This window comes from Acomys russatus, chromosome 16, assembly GCF_903995435.1.
Source record: "Acomys russatus chromosome 16, mAcoRus1.1, whole genome shotgun sequence".
Lineage (NCBI taxonomy): Eukaryota > Metazoa > Chordata > Mammalia > Rodentia > Muridae > Acomys > Acomys russatus.
Window position 1 is genome coordinate 574,795 of NC_067152.1, and position 22,162 is coordinate 596,956.

At 48.3% G+C, this 22,162-nt stretch overlaps 1 protein-coding gene across 1 annotated transcript in view; it reads left to right on the forward strand.

The window, feature by feature from the left end:
* Positions 1-22,162, forward strand: part of Itgae (integrin subunit alpha E) — a 61,784-nt gene that overhangs the window by 5,398 nt on the left and 34,224 nt on the right. The window contains exons 2-11 of the mRNA XM_051157907.1: positions 9,813-9,936; positions 15,819-15,916; positions 16,621-16,688; positions 17,015-17,132; positions 17,353-17,493; positions 18,818-18,933; positions 19,458-19,609; positions 20,621-20,774; positions 21,214-21,364; positions 21,774-21,841. Of these exons, the coding sequence (XP_051013864.1) occupies positions 9,813-9,936; positions 15,819-15,916; positions 16,621-16,688; positions 17,015-17,132; positions 17,353-17,493; positions 18,818-18,933; positions 19,458-19,609; positions 20,621-20,774; positions 21,214-21,364; positions 21,774-21,841 (1,190 nt within the window). The remainder of the gene's footprint in view (positions 1-9,812; positions 9,937-15,818; positions 15,917-16,620; positions 16,689-17,014; positions 17,133-17,352; positions 17,494-18,817; positions 18,934-19,457; positions 19,610-20,620; positions 20,775-21,213; positions 21,365-21,773; positions 21,842-22,162) is intronic.

Genomic DNA, 22,162 nt, shown 5'->3' on the forward strand with positions numbered 1-22,162 from the left:
GTTATTTCAGGGTATCTCTTCTGAGCCTGGGCCTGAGCTGGGCTGGGCTTTGTGGTTTGGGGGTGTCATGTATGACTCAGATCAGATCACAGGTTGGGGGAGACAGATTTAATCACTACGAGTTTATCAAGATAAGGTTTAGTCAGAGCCAGCAAACACCACCACAGGATGCTGAGTGGGTTCAGGGACCTTTCTCAGGATCTGGACTGTCTGCTGGCTGGCTGAGCAGGCCCATAAGGTTGATCTGCTGGGCACATGGAGGCAACTGATAAGGAAGGCCTGTGGGGTGGAGGGAGCAGCTGGCCAGGGTGGAAAGGCGCCTTTGGTGCTCAGGGATTTCAAATTCACTCTATCATTTAATTATAGGCAATAAAAAAAAAGGAAGACAGAAGGTCCCTCACTTACACTGGAGCAAACTGGCAGTTTCTTTTCTTTTTCTTTTTCTTTTTCTTTTTTTTTCTTTTTTTTTTTTTTTTTTTTTTTGGTTTTTTGAGACAGGGTTTCTCTGTGTAGCCTTGGCTGTCCTGGACTCCTTTGTAGACCAGGCTGACCTCGAACTCACAGCGATCCACCTGCCTCTGCCTCCTGAGTGCTGGGATTAGGGGCATGCGCCACCACGCCCTGCTAGTGTAGCTCTTTTCCCTTCCTCCTAACTGAGGACACTGAGACTCAAGACTCAGCATGAAAGGAGCCAAGGAAGCAGAGCCCAAACCCCAAGTCACCCTGATTGAACACCAACGGTCCCTTCCCTGACTGGGAACCCTGACATAAGGCAGATTGACAGGAGTAGACAGGGTCAGGTGAAGCCAGAGGAGCAGATGACGCCTTGTCCAGGGCCCTGAGCTGCAGAAAAGGAGCAGGGGTCTGGCCTTGCTGGGGCTTGAGGTCCTTATGAGGAGGGAAAGGATGTAGAGATGCAGCCCATGGTGTCCGGGTCGTAAAAGCCCAGCTCAGCTCAAGAGGGCAGCCCTTCTAGATGTAAAGTTGTTCTTGTTTTTTAGCGAGGGGGCCTTTGAGAGATACAAGGTCATTGTGTCTGTAGTTCCTCAGAAAAGCCAGCCTGCCTGTGTTGAAGAAATATATTTTGGAGAGTCACTTCTGGTCTCCCACAGGCGTGTTTTGAGATGTGTGTGTCCTGAGCTCCCTACTACACGCAGTGCACTTTTGGGAACTAGAGAGGTTCTGATGTTCTCATGAGGTTCCCAGAGTGGGCTGTGACTTCCCAAGCACTGGGGAACTCACGGTCTGGTCGTGGTTTCTGCGTGTCTTCAGGGAAGACATGAATGACAGCTCTGAGAAACTTGAGCACAGTTAGGCTGTCCCTAAGCCACCACTCGCAGAAATGTAGTTTGGTATGAAAACACAAGTAACAGTTGTGCTCCATCACATACGTTTTGTTTTATGAAGCAGGGCCCTTTTGTGTAGCCCTGGCTTGGAACTTGCTAAGTAGACCAGGCTTACTTTGAACTCATAGAGATCTGCCACCACACTTGGCCAGAATAGTTTCTTTGTTTCTTTTTCGTTTGTTTGTTTTTGTTGTTTTCGAGACAGGGTTTCTCTGTGTAGCCTTGGCTGTCCTAGACTCACTTTGTAGACCAGGCTGGCCTCGAACTCACAGCGATCCGCCTGCCTCTGCCTCCTGAGTGCTGGGATTAAAGGCGAGTGCCACCATGCCCCACTCAGAATAGTTTCTTTTTCCTGTTTTGTAGACACCATTAGTGACATTGACTGATCTTCTCTCATGGACACATTTATCCAGCTACAATGTTCTTAAGCACTAGCTGAGACCAGGAGCTGTGTCCAGAGCCCAAAGTGGGGTATAGGAATCAAAAGGATTCTGTTGGACCTGCATGTTAATGTTTGGTCGTCTCCCTGGTTTAGATGGGGGAAAAACAAGAACAAAAACCATGATTTCCTTCTGTCCATTTTTTTTCCTGCTCTATAATTTTACTGACTTTATTATTGTGCTATGCATTTATATGAATCAGCATGAATTATTCCAGGCAAGGTAAAGATAAAGATAGTAAAGGAATAGAACGTAGAAGCATGGGGCTGGGGAGGTGTCCCAGTGGGTAAACGGTTTGCTGTGCAAGCAGGAGGACTTTTAATTTTAAAGAGAGGGTCTCACCGTGCAGCCCTGGCTGAACTGAAACTTACTGTGTAGACCAGGCTGGCCTCAAACCCACAGACATCCGCCTCCCTCTCTGGCTCTAAGCATGAAAACTTGAATTCAGACCCCACACAGCACCCACATAAAGCTGTGACTGCAGAGCTGCGGTTGGAGGTGCAGAGTCAGATGGGGTCCCCAGCGCTCCCAGTCTAATCAGTGTAGGCAACCAATGAGCAACAGGTTCTCAAAATAAGGTGGGGGAGTGGTAGAGGAAGTCACCTGACATAAGTCTCTGGTGTCCATACACAGCAGCATACCCCACACACATGAACATGCACATACACCACGTTTGAGAAGAGCGTGGTGGCGCACGCCGTTAATCCTAGCACTTGGGAGGCGGAAGCAGGTGGATCTCTGAGTTCGAGGCCAGCCTGGTCTACAAAGTGAGTCCAGGACAGCCAAATCTACACAGAGAAACCCTGTCTCAGGGGAAAGAAAGAAAGAAAGGAAAGAAAGAAAGAGAAAAGCATGTGTAAATCTTGTCTACGTCTACAGGTCTGGGCATTCAGTAAGCATCCCATCTTTCCTTCTAGAGCTCTCTCTGCAAAGACAAGCAGATCCCAGGGGGCTCACCAGACAATGAAACAACCAGGTCTAAATTCAGTGAGACAGAAAGAGAGAGAGAGAGAGAGAGAGAGAGAGATCCTACTTTGAAAAGTAAGACAGAAAATTGATTAAGGAGAACAGATATGCCTACATGCATTAACACATCTACACACGCTCACCAGTAAAAAAGATCTAGATGAGGCCACAAGATTCACATAGGAAAAATATAAGGTAAACTGAATTTATTTTTCTTGGATTCTCCTGCCACAGGCTCAGGCAGAAGAACTAGGAGTTGAACCAGTGGAAGGCTTTTCATGACAAGACTACAAGTGTGCCTGAAAGTGTACAGGATAGCTGTAGCAATCTCATAAGTCTCTCACACATGTGACACAGCTACCAGGATCCCCAGAGGCTGGCTGTGTCTCTTCCACTCTCCCTCTTTACCGAAATATTTTACAACTTCAAAATAGAATCCGAGGACGTATTCATACTGAGGGCCCATGTTAGGCTCTTGAGCCCTTCCCTGCCCTCTAGATTCAGAATCTGTGATTTAGGACGCCCAGGTATGGCAGGCATGGTGATACAGCTTGTAATCCTGACACTTTGGGAGGCAGAGGTAGGAGTTATGAGTTCAGCACCAGCCTGATTTACACAGTGAGCTCCAGGACAGCTGGGACTACATAGAAACTGTTGGCATATCAGCAGCCTGCCCCTAGGTTGCTTAGCAACCTCTGACATTGTCACCTGCCTGCCTGCCACTAGGTGTGCACTAGGGGCCCAGGATAAAACCCAGCATCCATCACTCTTACTTTGTCTCTTGCACTCTCTTACCCTTGTACCTAAAGGTGCCTTCCTCCCTCCCTCCCTCTTCTCTCTGTCTCTCTCTCACAGTCTCTGTGTCTCTCTCTCTCACAGTCTCTCTCTGTCTCTCTCACAGTCTCACTGTGTCTCTGTGTCTCTCTGTCTCCCCTCATGGCCCACTCAGATCCTCACTCCTCTCCCTTCCCTTCCCTCAAATAAATTTCTCTATATGCATATCTGTTGTGTGCCATCTCATTGTTTGTTTGGTTTTTTGAGACAGGGTTTCTCTGTGTAGCCTTGGCTATTCTGGACTCGCTTTGTAGACCAGGCTGGCTTCAAACTCACAGCGACTCGGCCTCTGCCTCTGGAGTGCTGGGATTAAAGGCGTGTACCACCACGCCCAGCTCTCCATCTCATTGTTAATGATAACAGAAAGACCATGTCTCAAAAAACCAAAAAAAGCAAAAAAAACAACAACAACAACAAAAAAAAAACAAAACAAAACAAAACAAAACAGAAATCAGGACAAGGAAACAGATGGCTCCATGAAGAAAGCATTTGCCAAAGAAGTGTGAGGACTGGTCTGCAGGTACCCAGAGCCCATGTGGATTAAAGTGGGTGTGGCGGGCCACCTATAATCTCCACATGAGGCAGACAAGTAATACCTGGGGTAATATGGCCCCAGGTTCACCAAGAGACCCTGCTTCAATATTTCTAATCAATAGTATAGTATTTTTTAAAAGATTTATTGGGCTGGAGAGATGGCTCAGTGGTTAAGAGCGCCGCCTGCTCTTCCAAAGGCCCTCTTCTGGTCTGCAGGTGTATATGCAGGCAGAGCACTGTATACATAATAATAAATCTGAAAAAAAAAAAAAGATTTATTTATTTATTATGTATACAATATCCTTCCTGCATGTGTGCCTGCCCACCAGAAGAGGGCACCAGATTTCATTAGAGATGGCTGTGAGCTACCCTGTGGTTGCTGGGAATTGAACTCAGGACCTATGGCAGAGCAGTCAGTGCTCTTAGCTTCTGAGCCATCTCTCCAGCCCTCTGCTTTAATATTTAAGGTGTCCAGCAATCAAGGAAGACAGACACCTGATGTCAATTTCAGGCTCTGACTGCACACATATACATGCACCCCATACATGCAAATAGGCAAATCTAAGCAAAGAGCCTCAGAAGACTCATTTGCATATCAGTGTCTCAGGTACCTTATTTCATCGAAAATAACAAATATGACATCTTTTACCCCTAAACAGTTTATGCATTTCTGAAGAATGTGGCTTTCTCTTCCGCTGCCACATGTTATCAGCTACCAAAATGAATTGTTTGGAGCCATTTCATACCCCATCTGTGTGAAAATCAGTCTTATTGTCTTTTTAACAGTGAGTTGCAAAAAACAACAACAACAAAAAACAGTGAGTTGCTTACATTAAAATCCAAACATGGGTGCACGCCTTTAATCCCAGCACTTGGGAGGCAGAGGCAGGTGGATCACTGTGAGTTCAAGGCCAGCCTGGTCTACAGAGTGAACCTGTCTCAAACCCCACCCCCACCCCCACCCCCAAAAAATACAGGTCTGACCAAATGACAAGCTTGACCTAGTCAATGGAGCACATACCTAAAAATGATAAAAACAAGTGTTTTTTTTTTTTTTCAAGCTTGACCTCTATGCTGAATTACAAAGCAATCCTTTACTGATGAATGAAGACAGTTTAGAATATTTCTGTCACTATAATAGAATTAAAATCAGAACAACAACAACAACAAAAATTTTCTACTCCTCAGAACTTAAACAGTGCACCTTTTCTTTACAATTTCCTCTTTTTACTTGTGTAGCCACAAATAAAAATTTTAATATATAAATATGTAATACAAATGGATTAATAATATTAAAGTGTTGGGCACTGGAGAGATGGCTCAGCAGTTCAGGGCACTCACTGTCTTTTTTCTTTTTTTTTGGCACTCACTGTCTTACAGAGGACCTGGGTTCAGTTCTCAGCACCCTCATGGCAGTTAACAACTCCTGCTCTAGGGAATCTGATGTCCTCTTCTGACTTCTGTGGGCACCAGGCACACACATGTTGCACACACATACATGCAAACCAAATACTTACAGTTATGGAATAAAATAACTCTACAAAACCCCAGAAATACTAAAATATTAAGTAAAAACAGCCAAAGCTCAGAAACATGCAATTAGCATGAAAACTGAATCATCTCATATTAAAAACATCACTCAGCTTTAATCACATTATTTCTGCTCACTAACAAAACATTACATCTTGCGGTCTTTTGCCAGTGAATAGTTTATCACTATAAAATTTTACAGTATAAACTCTACTATCATAACCACCCCACCCAACACGTCCTCTGACCTCTGAGAACTGATGTTCAGGTGGGGCCTTAAATTGGTTATAAGCCAGAGTCACAGAGGAAGTCACAACGGAAATGCTGAGTGTTTACATCAAGATATGAGAAATCAGAGCCTGCAGGACACGGTGAAAGCAGTGATTACAGGAGCTGCACAGCCTTACACACGTCAACGAAGCTGAGTATGCCGGTACAGGCCTGTCATCTAGGCATTTGGCTGACCCTGAAGACTGGAGAACCAGTTCAGTGTGATCTTCATCTACTTCAGGAGTTCAAGGTCAGCCTGGGCTACATGAAACCCCACCTTAAGAAAAAAACATATACATACAATTCTATTTTCCCCACCCCAGTTGTAAAACTTCCAGAGAAATATGGTGGAGACTCAATCCCTTCCCCCCCACTTCTTTTTATGTTTATATGTAATTTGCCTGATTTGCCTGCACCACAACCACGTACATGCCTGATTTACATTGGCTCTGATCTGTTTGCTCTGTTTTTAACAATTAAACTTTATTATGCAACCCAACTAGCTTACACAAAAGGGGGAAAAGGTTAAAGGGAAACAAGAGTGAACCTTCCGGTATCCGTTCCATCGGATGGGTCCCTAGGTGTCTCTGGCCTGCGTGCTGGTCCGGCCTGTTCGTTGATCCCACGTGTGTGTGCTCAAGCCCGGTCTGAACCTGCTGCTCCTCTCGGTCCTCTCTGCCTGCTTGTCTGTCACGTGCAAGGGGCGGTCTCCCTCTCCCATTGAGTGTCTATTAGAAACACAATAGTCCAGGTGGAGTCCCTAGGTCACCTTCCTGAATTCCAGGCCCAGGATGGCTCCACCCAGTCTATCTCAAAATTAACCTCAGGGAGTATCCGTGGTGTGTTCAAAGGCAAAGCCTGCCAAGACTGCTTTCACCTGTGACAAAGTTTACAATCCTTCCCACAAGGTTCTCTGTAAATGGAGTTTCAGATGGTTGTTAACCACCATGTGGGAGCTGGGAATTGAGCCTGGGTCTTCTGAAAGAGCAGCCAGTGCTCTGAACCACCATGCTATCTTTTAGACTGGAAGGCTCTATTTCTTTTTTTTTTTTTTTGGTTTTTCGAGGCAGAGGCTGATGGATCACTGTGAGTTCGAGGCCAGCTTGGTCTACAAAGTGAGTCCAGGACAGTCAGAGCTACACAGAGAAACCCTGTCTCGGGGGAAAGAAAAGAAAAAAAAAAAAAATATATATATATATATATATATATATATATATATTCTGATAGCAAAATATGTTGACAAGAACCAACTGGCTAAATGCTTACTTTAATTTTGCTTTTTTGGTGTTGAGAGGTGAATTCGGGGCCTCACACATGCTAAACAATTGCTAGCCCACTTAAACAAATGCTAAACCACTTAAATTCAACCCTAGTTTTGGAACAGGATGATTTTTTTTTGTTTGTTTGATTTTGTTTTTAAGATTTATTTATTTATTATTATGTATACAGTGTTCTGCTGCATGTACACCTGTAGGACAGAAGAAGGCATCAAATCACATTACAGGTGGTTGTGAGCCACCATATAGTTGCTGGGGGTTGAACTCAGGACCTTTGGAAGAGCATGCGACTCTCTTAAGGACTGAGCCATCTCTCCAGCCCCCAGGATGATGTATTTTTCAACTAAGACAGAAAACACTGTGGGAAATAAATTTCTCCTGTCATTCGAGTGTGAATTAGGATGGCCTTAGGGAGGAATGAGTCAATATCAATTTGTTCTAATTTATTTATTTATTTACTTCTTTGTTTATTAAATTGTCTCATTATGTAGCCCTGACTATCCTGGAACTCACTCTGTAGACCAGGCTGTTCTCAAATTTACAGAGATCTTCCTCCTCTGCCTTCCTAGTGCTAGGATTACAGAAGTGAGCCACCATGTTTGATTTGCCTCCACAAATTTGGTGAAAAGTGTCATACAAATTGAAAAATTAAGAAATTGGGAAGGAAACATGTGGATCTCTGTGAGTTCGAGGCCAGCCTGGTCTACAAAGTGAGCCCAGGACAACCAAGGCTACACAGAGAAACCCTGTTCAAAAAACCTAAAAATAGGGCTGGGGAGATGGCTCAGAGGTTAAGAGCACTGTCTGTTCTTCCAAAGGTCCTGAGTTCAATTCCCAGAAACCACATGGTGGCTTGTAACCATCTATAATGAGATCTGGTGCCCTCTTCTGGCCTGCAGGTATACACGGGGGCAGAATACTGTATAAATAATAAATAAAATCTTTAAAAAAAAAAAAAAAAAAAAAAAACCTAAAAATAAATAAATAAATAAAAAGAAACAAAGAAAAAAGAAAAGAAGTTGGGCTGTTATATTTTACAGTTCTGAGTATTTTTTTTATTTGCTTCTTCATATATATCTACCCATCTTAGCATGTATGAGAGAGACCCTGGGCTTTTATGTATGCTTAAATATTTTGGCATATAAATGGACTAGAGTTCAAATTTTGTTTTTGTTTTTTCCAGACCAGATTTTGTGTGTAGCCCTGGCTGTCCTGGAACTTGCTTTATAGAGCAGGCTGGCTTTGACCTCAGAGATCCAGCTGCCTCTGTCTTTCAAGTTCTGGGATTAACAGTGTGCAACACTACTCCTGGCTTTTTTTTTTTTGTTGTTGTTGTTGTTTTTAATAGAGGGTCTCACTATGTAGAGCAGGCTGGTCTTGAACTCATAACAATCCACTTGCCTTTGCCTCCCTAGTGCTTGATTCAAGGTGTGCATCAGCACCCCGAGATGTTCATAGCTCTTTTCAGGTCCTTAAATTCCTCTCACTGGGCATAATGAGTTGAGGGCCGCCCCCTCGCGTTGCTATATGCCTCAGTTCCTTCCTTTTTACTCCAGATTAGTGGCGTTCCAGTGTATGAACACACAGTTACCTCATCCGCTCTCCCACAGATGTCATTTGGCTTGTTTCCAGTTTAGGGTTATTAAGGAGCAAAACATTGCTAGACGGCATTTTGAGGACATTGTGTTTCTTCTTGGGTCACTTGAAGGGGTATGGGCCTTGTCTGGGAGCTCTGGATCCCTGTTAAGCTTGGAATTGGACACAGTATGAGCCATGTGACCAGTGTGAAAGATTACAGAGCAGGAAGTGCAAGCACGTGGGTAGTGCTTGCACCTCAGAGGGTACCTTCCCTGGCCTGGAGTGTCCCGTCCTGCAGAGCATATCAAACCAGGGTTCCACCTGAAAGAGAAGATGTGAACGGAGAGAGACAGGACAGTTCCGATCAAGGCCTCCTTTAATCTGAGGGAGTACATGCTTATATACTGATCACAGATAAATCTCTTGTTACAGGATCTTGTTACAAGTCCTCAGGTGGGCTGGAAAGAGAGCAGAGCCTGGAGAAACTCACCAAGTTCCTTTGTCTCTCTCAGTGGGAGGTAATCCAAACCTCCAGGTGTAGCCGGGCTCCCAGCAGCATAAGCAACACAAAGGGCTCTCTCAGCAGGTGTCAAAGGCTGGCGGAAGGCTGCTTTTGCTCTTGCCAAGTCACAGTGCAGAAATACGGCTCCTAGCCGGGCAGTGGTGTCACACCTTTAATCCCAGCACTTGGGAGGATCTCTGTAAATTCGAGGCCAGCCTGGTCTACAAAGTGAGTCCAGGACAGCCAAGGCTACACAGAGAAACCCTGTCTCGAAAAACCAAAAAAAAAAAAAGAAAAAAAAAAGAAAAGAAAATACGGCTCCTGACCCTGGAGCAGCTTGGTTTAGGAGAGACCAGCAGCCCTGGGTCAGACAGAGCCACATGCATTCCTTCTCCAGTAGGAAAGGCGCTCATGATGACTGGGACTCTTTTCTCATCTTCATAGTGAGATGATGACACCACAAGATGGCAGGACCAGTACAGCCATAGCCTCAGCAATGTGCCCCTTTCATCAGATGTTTCTCTTTTGTCCACAGGCCTGATGCCACTGGGAGCCTTCAATGTGGACGTGGCCTCGTCCTGGGTCACAGAACTTAAGGCAGGTGCACCTTTTGTGCTCAGCTCCCTTCTGCATCAGGACCCCAGCACCAACCAGACCTGGTGAGTAGGGGGGCTATCATGTGGAAGGCTGAGGACTAGGTGCCCCCAAAGATGCCTGAGGTGCACCCCAGAGAAGGCTGCGATATCCCACCTCATAGCCTTCACTTCACTTGGTGAATGACACTGTAAGACTGAGACCTCTAGGGGCTGGAGAGATGGCTCAGAGGTTATGAGCACTGACTGCTCTTCCAGAGATCCTGAGTTCGATTCCCAGCAACCACATGGTGGCTCACAACCATCTACAATGTGATCTGATGCCCCCTCAGATGTACATACAAGCAGAGCACAGTATAAAAAAAAAAAAAAAAAAAAAAAAAAAAAAGACTGAGACCTCTAGAGAGATCTCTAGCCTATTCTCTGAGTCCCTACTGAGAAATGGAATCCGTTGTCAATGCAAACACATAGGAATTTGTTGAGCCGGGGTCTGGCAATATCTTTTGAGCCAGAGACCCTGAGAAACAGAGGCACGGGCCTTTTATAGGTTTTAGACAAAGAAATGAGTTTTGCAGTATGTGATTGGTTGAAGCAGTCACAGGGGCGTTAGGAACTTTCCTAGTTGGGAGGGGTAAGTACATTCCTGGGAAAGTGGAAATTTTAAACCCAAGCTGTAACACAAACTCGCTGTCCTTGAGTCAAACTGGACTCTGCCACACACACAGTGATCTGATATCGCTGTTTGTCCTTGATTCAAACTGGACCCTACACAAGCTGGCTGTCCTTGGTTCAAGCTGGACTCTTTAAACACAGGAGATTTACAGACTTTGGCCTTAATGGGGGTCCTTAAGGAGGGAGGTTGGTTCCTTCAACACACAGGGTTGGGGCTATGATCCCCAAACCAGCCTGTGGAGCTCATGGAGACCCTGTCTGCAGCTCATTCAGTTTCCCTCCTACCTGGTTCAGGGAAGGGAACCTTCAATAATACTTTAAAAAAAAAAATCTCTTTTTTAATAGTTTATTTAATTTTAATTCATGTGCATTGGTGTGAGGGGGCAAGACCCTGGAGTCACAGACAGTTGTGAGCTGCCATGCTGCTGGGAATTGAACCCGGGTCCTTTGGAAGAGCAGGCAGTGCTCTTAACCACTGAGCCATCTCTCTAGCCCCAATAATACTTTAAAATGAAGTTCACCAAGGGTCTTTCCTGACTTATAAAAGTTACATGTTCTCAATGTTGGAAAGTTGGAGAGTGACAATAGTGACAGTAAATAAATAAATAAAAGAAGGAAGGAAGGAAAGAAAACTGGGAACTATAAGGCTCAGCCATTGAAGTTAAGAGTGCATTGTTAGCTAGGCGTGGTGGCACTTGCATGCCTTTGATCCCAGCACTTGGGAGGCAGAGGCAGGTGGATTGCTGTGAGTTCGAGGCCAGCCTGGTCTACAAAGCAAGTCCAGGACAGCCAAGGCTACACAGAGAAACCCTGTCTCAGAAAACCAAAAATAAAGAGTGCATTGTTGCTGGGTGGTGGCGGCACATGCCTTTAATTCTAGCACCCAGGCGGCAGAGGCAGAGGCAGAGGCAGGCAGATCTCTGAGTTCAAGGCCAGCCTGGTCTCTAGAGTGAGTTCCAGGACATCCAGGGCTACACAGAAAAAAACCTGTTTCCAAAAAACAAAACAAAAGAGTGCATTGTTTTGAGGCTCATGGCTCAGAGGTGCCTCACTGTATTCACCGAGCAAGCCTAACGAGGTGCTGAGCCCCCAGCCTCAGTTTCTCCCCGCTGACTGATAAGTTCCAGAACTCACAGGGTTGCTGTGGGACTGTTTGAGAAAATGGACCCAAAGGTCTTTCTTTACATGGGTTCTGGCCAAATTGAGCTGTGATAAATGTTGTCTTGTATATTGGAAATATCATCTGTATTCACCTCCTGGCTGAGCAGGAACTGTTGGATCTAAGAGAGCTGTGCTGGTGAGGATGTGGTGAAACAAGGGAGTGTGGGAGTGTGTTGGCATCGTTGCCTTGGAGACCACCATGCCTGGTGGGCCAAGGATGCACAGCGGCCTTTGGCTCAGCAATTGCACCCCAGGTACCAGCTCTAGAGAGATGTGTAGATCCACGCAAAAGAAAAAACAAGTGTGGTGCTTGGAATTGGATCCAGGATCTTACATATTATAAGCACACATTTTATCCAGGAAACCCTGCCCCAAGCTTATTGTGGTGTGTGTTTGTGTGTGTGTATGTGTGTGTGTGTATGTGATGTTGAAAATTGGATCCAAGGTCTGAAGAATGCTAAGCACACGCCACTAGTGAGCTTTGTTCCTAGCCCTGATATAAAGACATTAAGAGTGGCAGTGCTGTAACATGAAAGATCAGAAAAGTTAAATAAAATTAAATAAGGCATGATTGCATGAATTCAAAGCAGGTCAAATGAATTAGCATTATGTTCAGCCTGGAAATGTGAGATGAGAATGTAAGTTACCATTCATTCCAAGTTCTGATAGGCCTCCTACTGTGTGCTAAGCAGCTCCTACTCTGTGCTGAGCACCTCCTGCCACCCTGCCTCCCCCCTCTCCCCCCCCCCCCCCCCCACTGTGTGCCAAGCCCTGGGAATAGAACTGTGAGCAAAGCAGACAGAGACCCCTGCCACGCCAGCATTTTGGTTCAGGTAGCCCCAGTGTTGGGCAGGGCCACAGCAGGTCAAATACATCTGTAGATAAGAGGTTGTGCACAGCACTGAGGCAGGGGCAAAGCGAGGGAGAGGAGAGACTCAGTGTGCAAAGTCCTATCCGTGGCCCATTTCCATTTCCTGTTGCTACCGGTATAGTTGAGTTGGTTTAACTTAGTCTTTTTTTGTCTTCTTTTTTCGTATTCTGGGACTTGAAACCAGGACCTCCTGCATGCTAAGCAAGCACTTCCTCCTTCCTTCCGAGTGTTGGGATATGGCATGCACCACCCTCTCCTCATTATTTTTAAAGGATATATTTATTGTTTGTTTATTTGCCACAGCTTCTGTCCTAGCACTCTGGAGGCAGAGACGGGTCATCTCCCTGAGTTTCAGGCCAGCTGGTCTACCTAGTGAGTACCACCAGGACAGTCAGTGCTGCACAGAAAGATCATATCTAAAAAAAAACTAAAGCAACAACAAACAAACAAAAACCCGCAGAAAGTCTCCTGGGAGCCCCATGTAGGTTCTTCAGCCTAGTTTTTTATTTGATAGAAATGAGACAAACAGAACCCATTCTGTCGAGCAACTGTGAAACAGCACTAGGTCCTTCAGCCCAATCAGTGTCCTGTCTGAGGCTGGAGTTTTGCACGGTGGGAACAGCTGCGCTGATGGTGAGCCTGTGGACAATACCCCTGGCACTTCTGCCCCACTGCCAGGTGTGTTTATCTGATCATGCCTATAAGATTTAGGTTTGTATTTTGTTTTCCAAACTGTTTGCACAACATAGATAATTTTAGTCAAGCTATCTCCTGCCTTGCCACCTTCTACCTAGGCTAACAGACTCTACCACTTCCTTAGAGGCCCAAAGGCCAAAGCAGATAGGGAAGGTGTGCTTGTGTTTAAAGCCCTCAATGAATAGAGTGCTAGGAGCTGTGAGAACGGGAGCCTAATGGGGCTCCTGAACCCTTCCCTGCACACATGCCAAGGCAGAGGGGCTGTGGTGGGGGGGGTGTGCAGGGGTACAGGAAGATGTGGTAGAGACTATTCTGGGTTTCTGGGCTTGCTGCAGGGGGGCAGGAAATACACCATAGAGAGAGGAACAGGTTGTTAGCTACTCCCATCCCATCTTAACTCTAGTACTTTCTGAAGTATACAGGACTAAGTAGGACTGCCAGCTGGGAGAAGGCAGGAGTTGGATGAGAGATATCCTGGAGCTGCACCCAGTCCAGAGTGGAGCAGGGAACCTGGGCTGGTCGGCAGTCTACGTTTAGCTGGTTTGCTAGTCACTGAATGAGCAAACCCGAAGGCACCACCCGTAAAGGGGATGGGAGCCACACAGACTGGGCCCTTAGGCCACAGAATTGCGCACTTGAAATATGAATGGCCATCTTGGGGATCTGCAGTGTGCAGCCTGCACAGCTGCACATGGTGGTCCCGTGGGTGCTCGTAGTCAAGGTGGGAACGAAGGTGGGGACCGGGGTGAGAATCCAGTAGTTAGGGCTACTAGAGGCTTGGAGGGAGTCAAGTTGTACCCTCCTTTGGGAAGGTCCCTGCAGAGCTGGTGCCCAGGGAAGACTGTTCTGCAGGAGAAGGGAGTAAAAGACACCACAGGTGGAGGAAACAGCCTGGGCAAAGGGCTGAAGACAGAGGGGAGCTAGGCTGTTTCTGGTGGTTTGGGAAGGAACATGGTTATCAGTACACCTACCATTAGGAGTAGGGGGACAGGTACTGGGACAGGGCCAAGACAGCCTGGGGAGAGAAGCATAGTTACTGAGCAGTGATGTAATCTGGGGACTCAGGCACACCTTGGTCTTCTATTCCTCTGTCCAATGCCCCAGATCAACCCCTGAGCTGCTGCCTATACTTTCATGCAAACCATTTAACAAATGTGTACTGAATCCTTACACTGTGTCTGGCAACATTCTAGACCCTGGGAATTGCACGATAGACAAGGTAGACAAGGCTGTTGGGGGAGCTCGTTTGGGGAGTGGGAGGCTAGGGTTCCAGGCAGAAAGGACAGCTGGCCAGAGGGCCTCAGGCAAGAAGGGACCAGGACCTAACGTTGTTAAAGGCCCACAGCACATATCTGCAGGTCCTTCTCTTGAGTGAGCAGGACAGGTTGGAAAGGCAGAGATGGGGTCAGATCCTCCCTGGCCTATGGGCTGTGATGAAGAATTTAAAAATATAAGACAAAGAGGGGCTGGGGAGTAGGTCAGTGGCAGAGCACTCGCCTGGCCCTGGGTTCAATCCTCAGCACCATCAAAAAGACAACAGAAAGAAAAGCTCCTGGTCCTTTTTCTAAAATGGGCATGGCTGTGCACCCCTTTAATCACAGCATGCAGGGGGCTGAGGAAGGTGGATTTCTGAGTTTGAGGCCAGCCCAGTCTACAGACTGAGTTCCAGGACAGCCAGGGCTACACAGAGAAACCCTGTCTTGACAAAACAAACAAAAAAGTACCTAGTGGTCAAAGTTGAGGAAATAGAGACAGCAGCCTGTGTCTGTCCCTCCTCCAGCGCTGCTAACTTGTCCTTTATCCTGACAGCTACATCATGACCTTTGAAAAGCACATTCTAACCACATGCCTCCCTTTTACAGAGTCCTCAGATAGCTTCTTGTCATCGCAAAGACCTTGAACTTGGTTCACTATTACCAAGGCAATCTTCAATTCCCATCACCTATCGCTCAGCTTCCAACCCCAGCTAGAGGCGCTCAGTCACCCTATGTCTTAAGCCAGCCAAGCCCTAGGCCCCATGGAGCAGAGTGGATAGAAAGAATGTTTAAGCTGACACTGTCTTCTCTGCCATCATTTTTGGACTTGGGTTGGGGGGACAAGAGCTTTGCAGCAGGATTGACATCTCCTCAGTCTGTCTTCATGAGATCCTCAACCCTCTAGTTGTTAGCCAGGAAATACTAAAGCCAGATGAGTCAAATGCTCCAACCACCTCTGCCCTTCAAGGAACCAGCAGTGTGGTTGGCTGGTGACTTCCTGGTTTCCCCAATCCATCCCACAGGCAGATGTGCTCCAAACTGTCAGGGTGTGTGGCAGGCAGACAGGGGTCGCAGTTAACTGTTTCCCTGCCTGGAGCCGTGTAGAAGTAAGGGTGGCTAAGTGCCTTCCTTGTAATGCTGAGTCTGTGGGTCTAGGCTAGAGAGCTAGCTGTCTGTCTTCCCCAGGCCTGGGCTTCCTCCTCAGGCAGGAACAGGAAGATTGCACCTGGGCAGACAGGGAGAGGAAAGGAGCCCTCAGCCAGCTTGTCTTTTCTGTCTGCCTACCCGCTCAGCCTCCTGGTAGCCAGGCACAGCTCGAACAGGAACTCAGCCGCCCTGTATCGATGCGCCACATCCAGTATTCCAGGTGAAATTGCCTGCCAGCCAGTAGGTAAGCCAACCTCACCTCCATAGCATGCTCCCAGGAAGTTGGACTCTCACATACTCTCAGCCCAAGCCATTCCATTCACAGTCCTGGCTGATCCAGACCAATCACCCCTAGCCTCTAGCCCCACAGCGAGCCTTGAACCCCAATGCCCAGGCTTATGCCACCCACCATAGCCCAGCCTACTTCCCCCGATACAGTCCTAATGACTGATCTGGAACCAGTACTCACTGACTGCTTGCCATGCGCTTGTTAAACACTATGTTAAGTAACAGATTCATGTTTTTATGTGTCTGTGTGTGTTCATATGTCAGTGGGCGTGCACATGTGCAGAGGCCAGAGGCTGACAGTGGGAGTCTTCCTGGATATCTGTCCCCAGATATGCACTCAGGCGCATGCTCACAGGCCCCTGCAGCTTACTGCACCCCTCTACCCCCACCCCCACACAGGCCAGGAGCCCCTTGAAACGTCCTAAATGGCAGTCACTTCTGAATTGCCATCTCTGGTGTCAAGGCTGGGGACTCTCTGTTGAGATGGTAAATGGGGTTGGACAAGGACTGCATCCTTGGGATGCTCAAGCTACTCAGGTCCATGGAGGCCCCAACCCCAGCTTCTAGAGGCTGCTGGCCTCAGCAGCCCTGTGCCTCTGACCTTGACTAGGTGGTTGCCTCCCAGAACCCCTTCATCCTTCCCTGCCCTAACTGTTTCAGAGCGTGTCTATATGCCAAAGGGCAGGTACCAGGGAGTGACAATGGTCCGGAACCACCATGGTGTTTTGGTGAGTATGTGGTCAGGAGGACAAAGAGCCTTAGGGGGGTGTTGGTTGGTCCCTGTGGGTGACGGTGGTGTTACTAATCTGTTGCTACGATGCCATCTGCTTATGGTCTGACTATCTACACTGATGCCAAGTCTGATCCAGCACCCACTGACAACTGCATTTTTGACTTTAGCCAACTGACTCCTGACCCTGAGGAGGGGGGCAGCTGTTCCTCTGTCCTCTGTCTGTTTGAGCTGCTGTGTTCTGGAGTGGGGGTGACAGTGGCTGTGACTAGGGAATATGGTGCTGATGCAGCCTGCGTGCTCCTTCCCTTCTGCTCTCCCTAGGTCTGCATTCAGGTACAGGCCCGGCAGCCCCACAGCCTTAACTCAGAGCTCATAGGTGCCTGCAGCCTACTGACTCCCAGTTTGGACCTGCAGGCCCAAGCCTACTTCTCTGACCTTGGTAAGGACTGAAGATTCTCCGGCCTTGGCCAACCATAAAGGGATCCAAGGAAAAAAAAAAACACCAGCTCACAACAGAAGCAAACAGACTCTAAGGCCAAGAATGAGTCAAGCAGGTTCAGGGTCCTTGTCAGGGCAGAGCTAATGGTGGTTCCGGGACGGGTGACCATGTATAGAGGTGTCTTCTGACTTCTTCTGTGTCTGTATGTTTCTTTAAAAAGGACTCCTGGATCGAGACGACTCTCGTGACTACTACAGAGGCAAAGGAGGCAGCACAGGGGAGGATAAGAAATCAGCCAGGAGACGCCGCCGCCGCCGGGCAGTGGAGAAGGAAGAGGAGCAGGAGGAGGAGGAGGAAGCTGGTGAGGAGAGGCAGATCAGGGGCCTCCATAATGAAGCCCCAGGCAATTGGCCTCTGGGATCAGGGTGTGTTCAGATCTAGAAGGTGGGGAACAGTAGCCAGGTCCTCTAGGTATGACAGTTCCAGTTCTGTCTTCTCATTAAAAAAACATTTGTATGTTTGTTCAGTGTGTGTGTGTGTGTGTGTGTGTGTGTGTGTGTGTGTGTGCGCGCGCGCGTGTGTGCATGTGTCAAACACGCACCTGTACCACACATGTGCGAGTCAGAGGACAGTCCAAGAGTCAGTTCTCTCTCTCTGCTGTGTAGGTTTCAGGGATCAAACTCAGGTCACTAGGCTTGGCAGCAAGCTCCTTTACCTGCTGAGCCATCTCACTGGCCCTGCTCATCTTAGAGGTGGGGAAACTGAGCCCCGCCCGCCCAAATAGGAGTGATTTCCGTAGTCGATAGAACCAGGTTCTAATCCCAGCACTCAGGAGGAAAGGCAGGTGGGTCTCTGTAAGTTCGAGACCAGCCTGGTCTACAAAGTGAGTCCCAAGACAGCCAAGGCTACACAGAGAAACCCTGTCTAGGGGGTTTAGGGGTCTGTGGGAGGGAGAGAGGGCTCCATTCTCAGGTGCTTCCCTGAACTGAACCACAAAGACGGAATATTTTGTGTATGGGGGGGGCGCTGGGTCAGTGCCGTGTGTGTGTGTGTGTGTGTGTGTGTGTGTGTGTGTGTGTGTGTGTGTGTGTAGGGGGCTGCATCAGTGCCCTGTGTGTGTGGACGGGGGCTGGGTCAGTGCCCTGTGTGTGTGTGGGCTGGGTCAGTGCCCTGTGTGTGTGGGGGGGGGGTGGGTCCGTGCCTTGTGTATGTGGGGGGGTGGGTCAGTGCCTTGTGTGTGTAGGGAGTAGATCAGTGCCCTGTATGTGTGTGTGGGGTGAGTCAGTGCCCTGTGGGGGCTTGGGTCAGTGTCCTGTGTGTGTGTGTGGCTGGGTCTGTGCCCTATGTATGTAGGGGGAGGCTGGGTCAGTGCCTTGTGTGTGTGAGGGGGCTGGGTCCATGCCCTGTGTATGTAGGGGGGGCTGGGTCAGTGCCCTGTGTGTGTGTGGGGGGAGGGGGTGGATCAGTGCCCTTTGTGTGTGGGTGGGTTCAGTGCCCTGTGTGTGTGTGGGGTGGATCAGTGCCCTGTGTGTGTGTGGGGTGGGTCAGTGTCCTGTGGGGTGGGGGCTGGGTCAGTGCCCTGTGTGTGTGTGGCTGGGTCAGTGCCTTCCAGGGCAGAACGCACTGCCTTTACTCCTGCCTGGAATCTCATGACCACTCCTCACCTTCCTTTATATCCTGACCAGGCACTGAGATCGCTATTGTCCTGGATGGCTCAGGAAGCATTGACCCCCCAGACTTCCAGAGGGCCAAAGACTTCATCTCCAACATGATGAAGAACTTCTATGACAAGTGTTTTGAGGTGGGCCTCCTTGAGGGCTGAGCCCTTGTCACCTGTCACATATCTATGTCTAGTCCATGGCTTTGGAAGCACGGCCCTTTGTTTGCTCGCAGCTCTCCGGGTGTTAGAGCTGAGCTTGGCTGGGTGACTTCTGTCAGTTTTGCCTGGGGTTACCACGCAGCTACAGGCGTCTCTTGCTTGACTAGGCATGGATGGCTTGAGACGGCCCAACTCATTTGTGGTAGTCACGAATGCCCCAATGTCCCAACACATGCATTTGCTAATGTCCACTGGCCAAATAAAGTCACGTGGCTGATCCTGCAGTTAATATAGAGGGGTCTTCATGGGGACATGGATTTAAGGAGCAATCAGTCTCATCTGCCCGTGCCTGACTAGAGACTTCCTTTTGCTATAGCGTCTCCTTGTGTCCAGGAACAACAGAATGGATGAGAGCTTTCCTCCTGCCTTTCCAGGAGAAACCCTCTAGGGGCAAGAGCGTCTCTAGGACAGTCTGACAACCCCTTCCACCTCACTTTGTTCTCCAGTGCAGCTTTGCCCTGGTGCAGTATGGGGCGGTGATCCAGACTGAGTTCGATCTGGAAGACAGCCGGGACATTTCAGCCTCCCTTGCCAAAGTTCAGAACATTGTTCAAGTGAAGAATGTTACTAAGACTGCCTCGGCCATGAAGCACGTCCTGTGAGTGGGATACCTGCTAGAGGCTCCGGCGTGGCAGAACTGTGGGGGGAGGAAGTTGGGGTGCTGCAAGGAGCTGCGGGAGTTGACACCAGGGGACTGTCCTTCTGTAAACAGCTAGCTGCTCAGGAGTGTCCAGGAGAAGGCTGCTGGGCTCAGATCCCAGCTCTTCTCGTGTGATCTTAGGCAAGCTATTTAACCTTCTGTGCTTTCTCTCCTCACTTCTAACATAAGCATAACACAAATTGTTGTTTCTTAGGGTTTTGTGACGATCAAACAGTTAAACTATTATATGCAATATTTATAGCAGTGCCCGGTGCATGAGTACCATTGAAACTAGGCATGGTGGGCTGGAGAGATGGCTCAGTGGTTAAGAGCACTGCCTGCTCTTCCAAAGGATCCAGGTTCAATTCCCATCACCCACATGGCAGCTCACAACTGTCTGTAACTCCAAGATCTGACACTCTCACATCAATGGACATAAATTAAAATTAAAATTAAATGAAAAGAAACTAGGCGTGGTGACACATGTGTGTAATGCCAGCACTTAGGAGGCTGGAAAGATGTGCCTCAAAATCCCAAAAGTGAGTTTGAGGCCAGCCTGATCTGCATAGCTAGTTCCAGGATAGCCAGGGCTATATAGAGAAACCCCATCTCAAAACAGACAAACAAATACCAAAAACCAAGCCAAACAAAAAAAAAACCTGAACGTACAATTTTTTTATAGAAGTAAAATAAGTAAATAAGCATTGCCTGCTCTTTTAACCTGAAGTTCCATACTGTGTACACATAAAAGAGGCAGACACAGTGCTCTTACTGTGGGGAGCAGGTGAGGACTGAGCGTATCTGTGTGTCTTGCTGTGTGGTGTAAGGGCTAAATTAACCCTTCCTGGGCCTTTGTTCCCTATCTGGAGGTGTCCTTAATGCTCTGATTCTAGTAGATCAATGAATAAAAACGTGCCCAGAGCCCAGACACCCCTTTGGAAGATTCTCTGCATTCTCTCTCCTGTTAAGAGACAACATCTTCATTCCAAGTCGTGGCTCCAGAAAGAAAGCATTGAAGGTCATGGTGGTGATTACTGATGGTGACATATTTGGGGACCCTCTCAACCTTACGACTGTCATCAGCTCCCCAAAGATGCAGGGTGTTGTGCGCTTTGCCATTGGGGTAAGAGCCAAGAGCTGGGAGGCAAGCCTGACTCTGTACAGAACGGGTGGGAGAGGAGCCCAGTGGAGACTTCTGGAAACAGTGTATCCAACCCCTGTGTCCATCGTCACTCCTCTTCTCCTGGTCACCTGGACTTACATGTCCCAGTGTTGGATCCTACAGAAGGTTCATCCTCAGGCCGGTATAGCTCCCTGGCTGAGCAGGATGGGGAGACCCTGATCTGAGTCCTAGTGGCTAACATGAGCAGCTGGCCCTATGCACAGGGGAGGCTCGCCAGGCTCTGCAGGCTGTGGGATCAGCATGCATGAGAATGCCTAGGAGAGCCAGGTGTGTCAGGAACACACCGCCAAGAGTTGGTTGGGGATGAAGGGCAGTGAGCAGGGCAGTGAGAAGGAAGGAGGTGGAGTTGGATCACTCACTGGCTGTGGTCTTTGTACAGGTGGGCGATGCATTCAATAAAACTAGGACAGACAGTGAGCTGAAGCTGATTGCCTCGGACCCCAAAGAGACCCACACTTTCAAGGTGACCAACTACATGGCGCTGGATGGGCTGCTGAGCCAGCTGCAACAAAGAATCATCCATATGGAAGGTGAGTGCTCCCAAGTGCCTTGGGAGAGATCCTCAGCGTTCAGCAGGACACCCTCCCCAAGACCAAACTCTCCCTGACTCCAACCACCTCCCTGAGCCACAGCTGTTAATCTCTAAAACGGCAGTGGCACCCCCAGGCCTCCTCACACCCCTGAATCTCTGAAACTCTGTTGAACCAACATAGGGAAAGCACATAAGACCAGGAACAGCTTATAGATGAGAAGCCAGAGGCCTAGGAAGAGAGCAGGAACTGCCCAGGCCCAGGCAGCCAACACTTGCTTAAGCACAACCCAGATCTCTGCTCTCAGCTCAGTGTACCATCCCACCAAATACCCATCCCTTTGGGGGCCTGGCCATACCTCACCCCGCCCCTTGGCACAGAGTGTCTCACCAGACTCTTTGGCTTCCAGGTACAGTTGGAGATGCCCTTCAATATCAACTGGCACAGACTGGCTTCAGTGCCCAGCTCCTGGACAAGGTTTGTGGCCCACTCAGCACCAGCAGGATCCCCAGGATGCACCACCACTGGGGGATGAGAGGTTCCTGGCTCATAGTTACCCTGTGGGAGGGTCTCTGGAAGAGCCACTTTAAAAACAGAGAAACCATCTGCTGGCTTTCCCTAGCTGTAGCACCACTGAGATAAACAAAAGAACAGCAGGATTATTCTAGGAGGTCATGTTGTGTGCCTAAAGGATTGGGGCATTCTCTTAGCTCTAAGTACTGAGATTCAGCCTTGGTGGCTTTTATACTTAATAATTAAAGCAATGATAGATAGAAAGTACCAGGCAGCAGATATTAT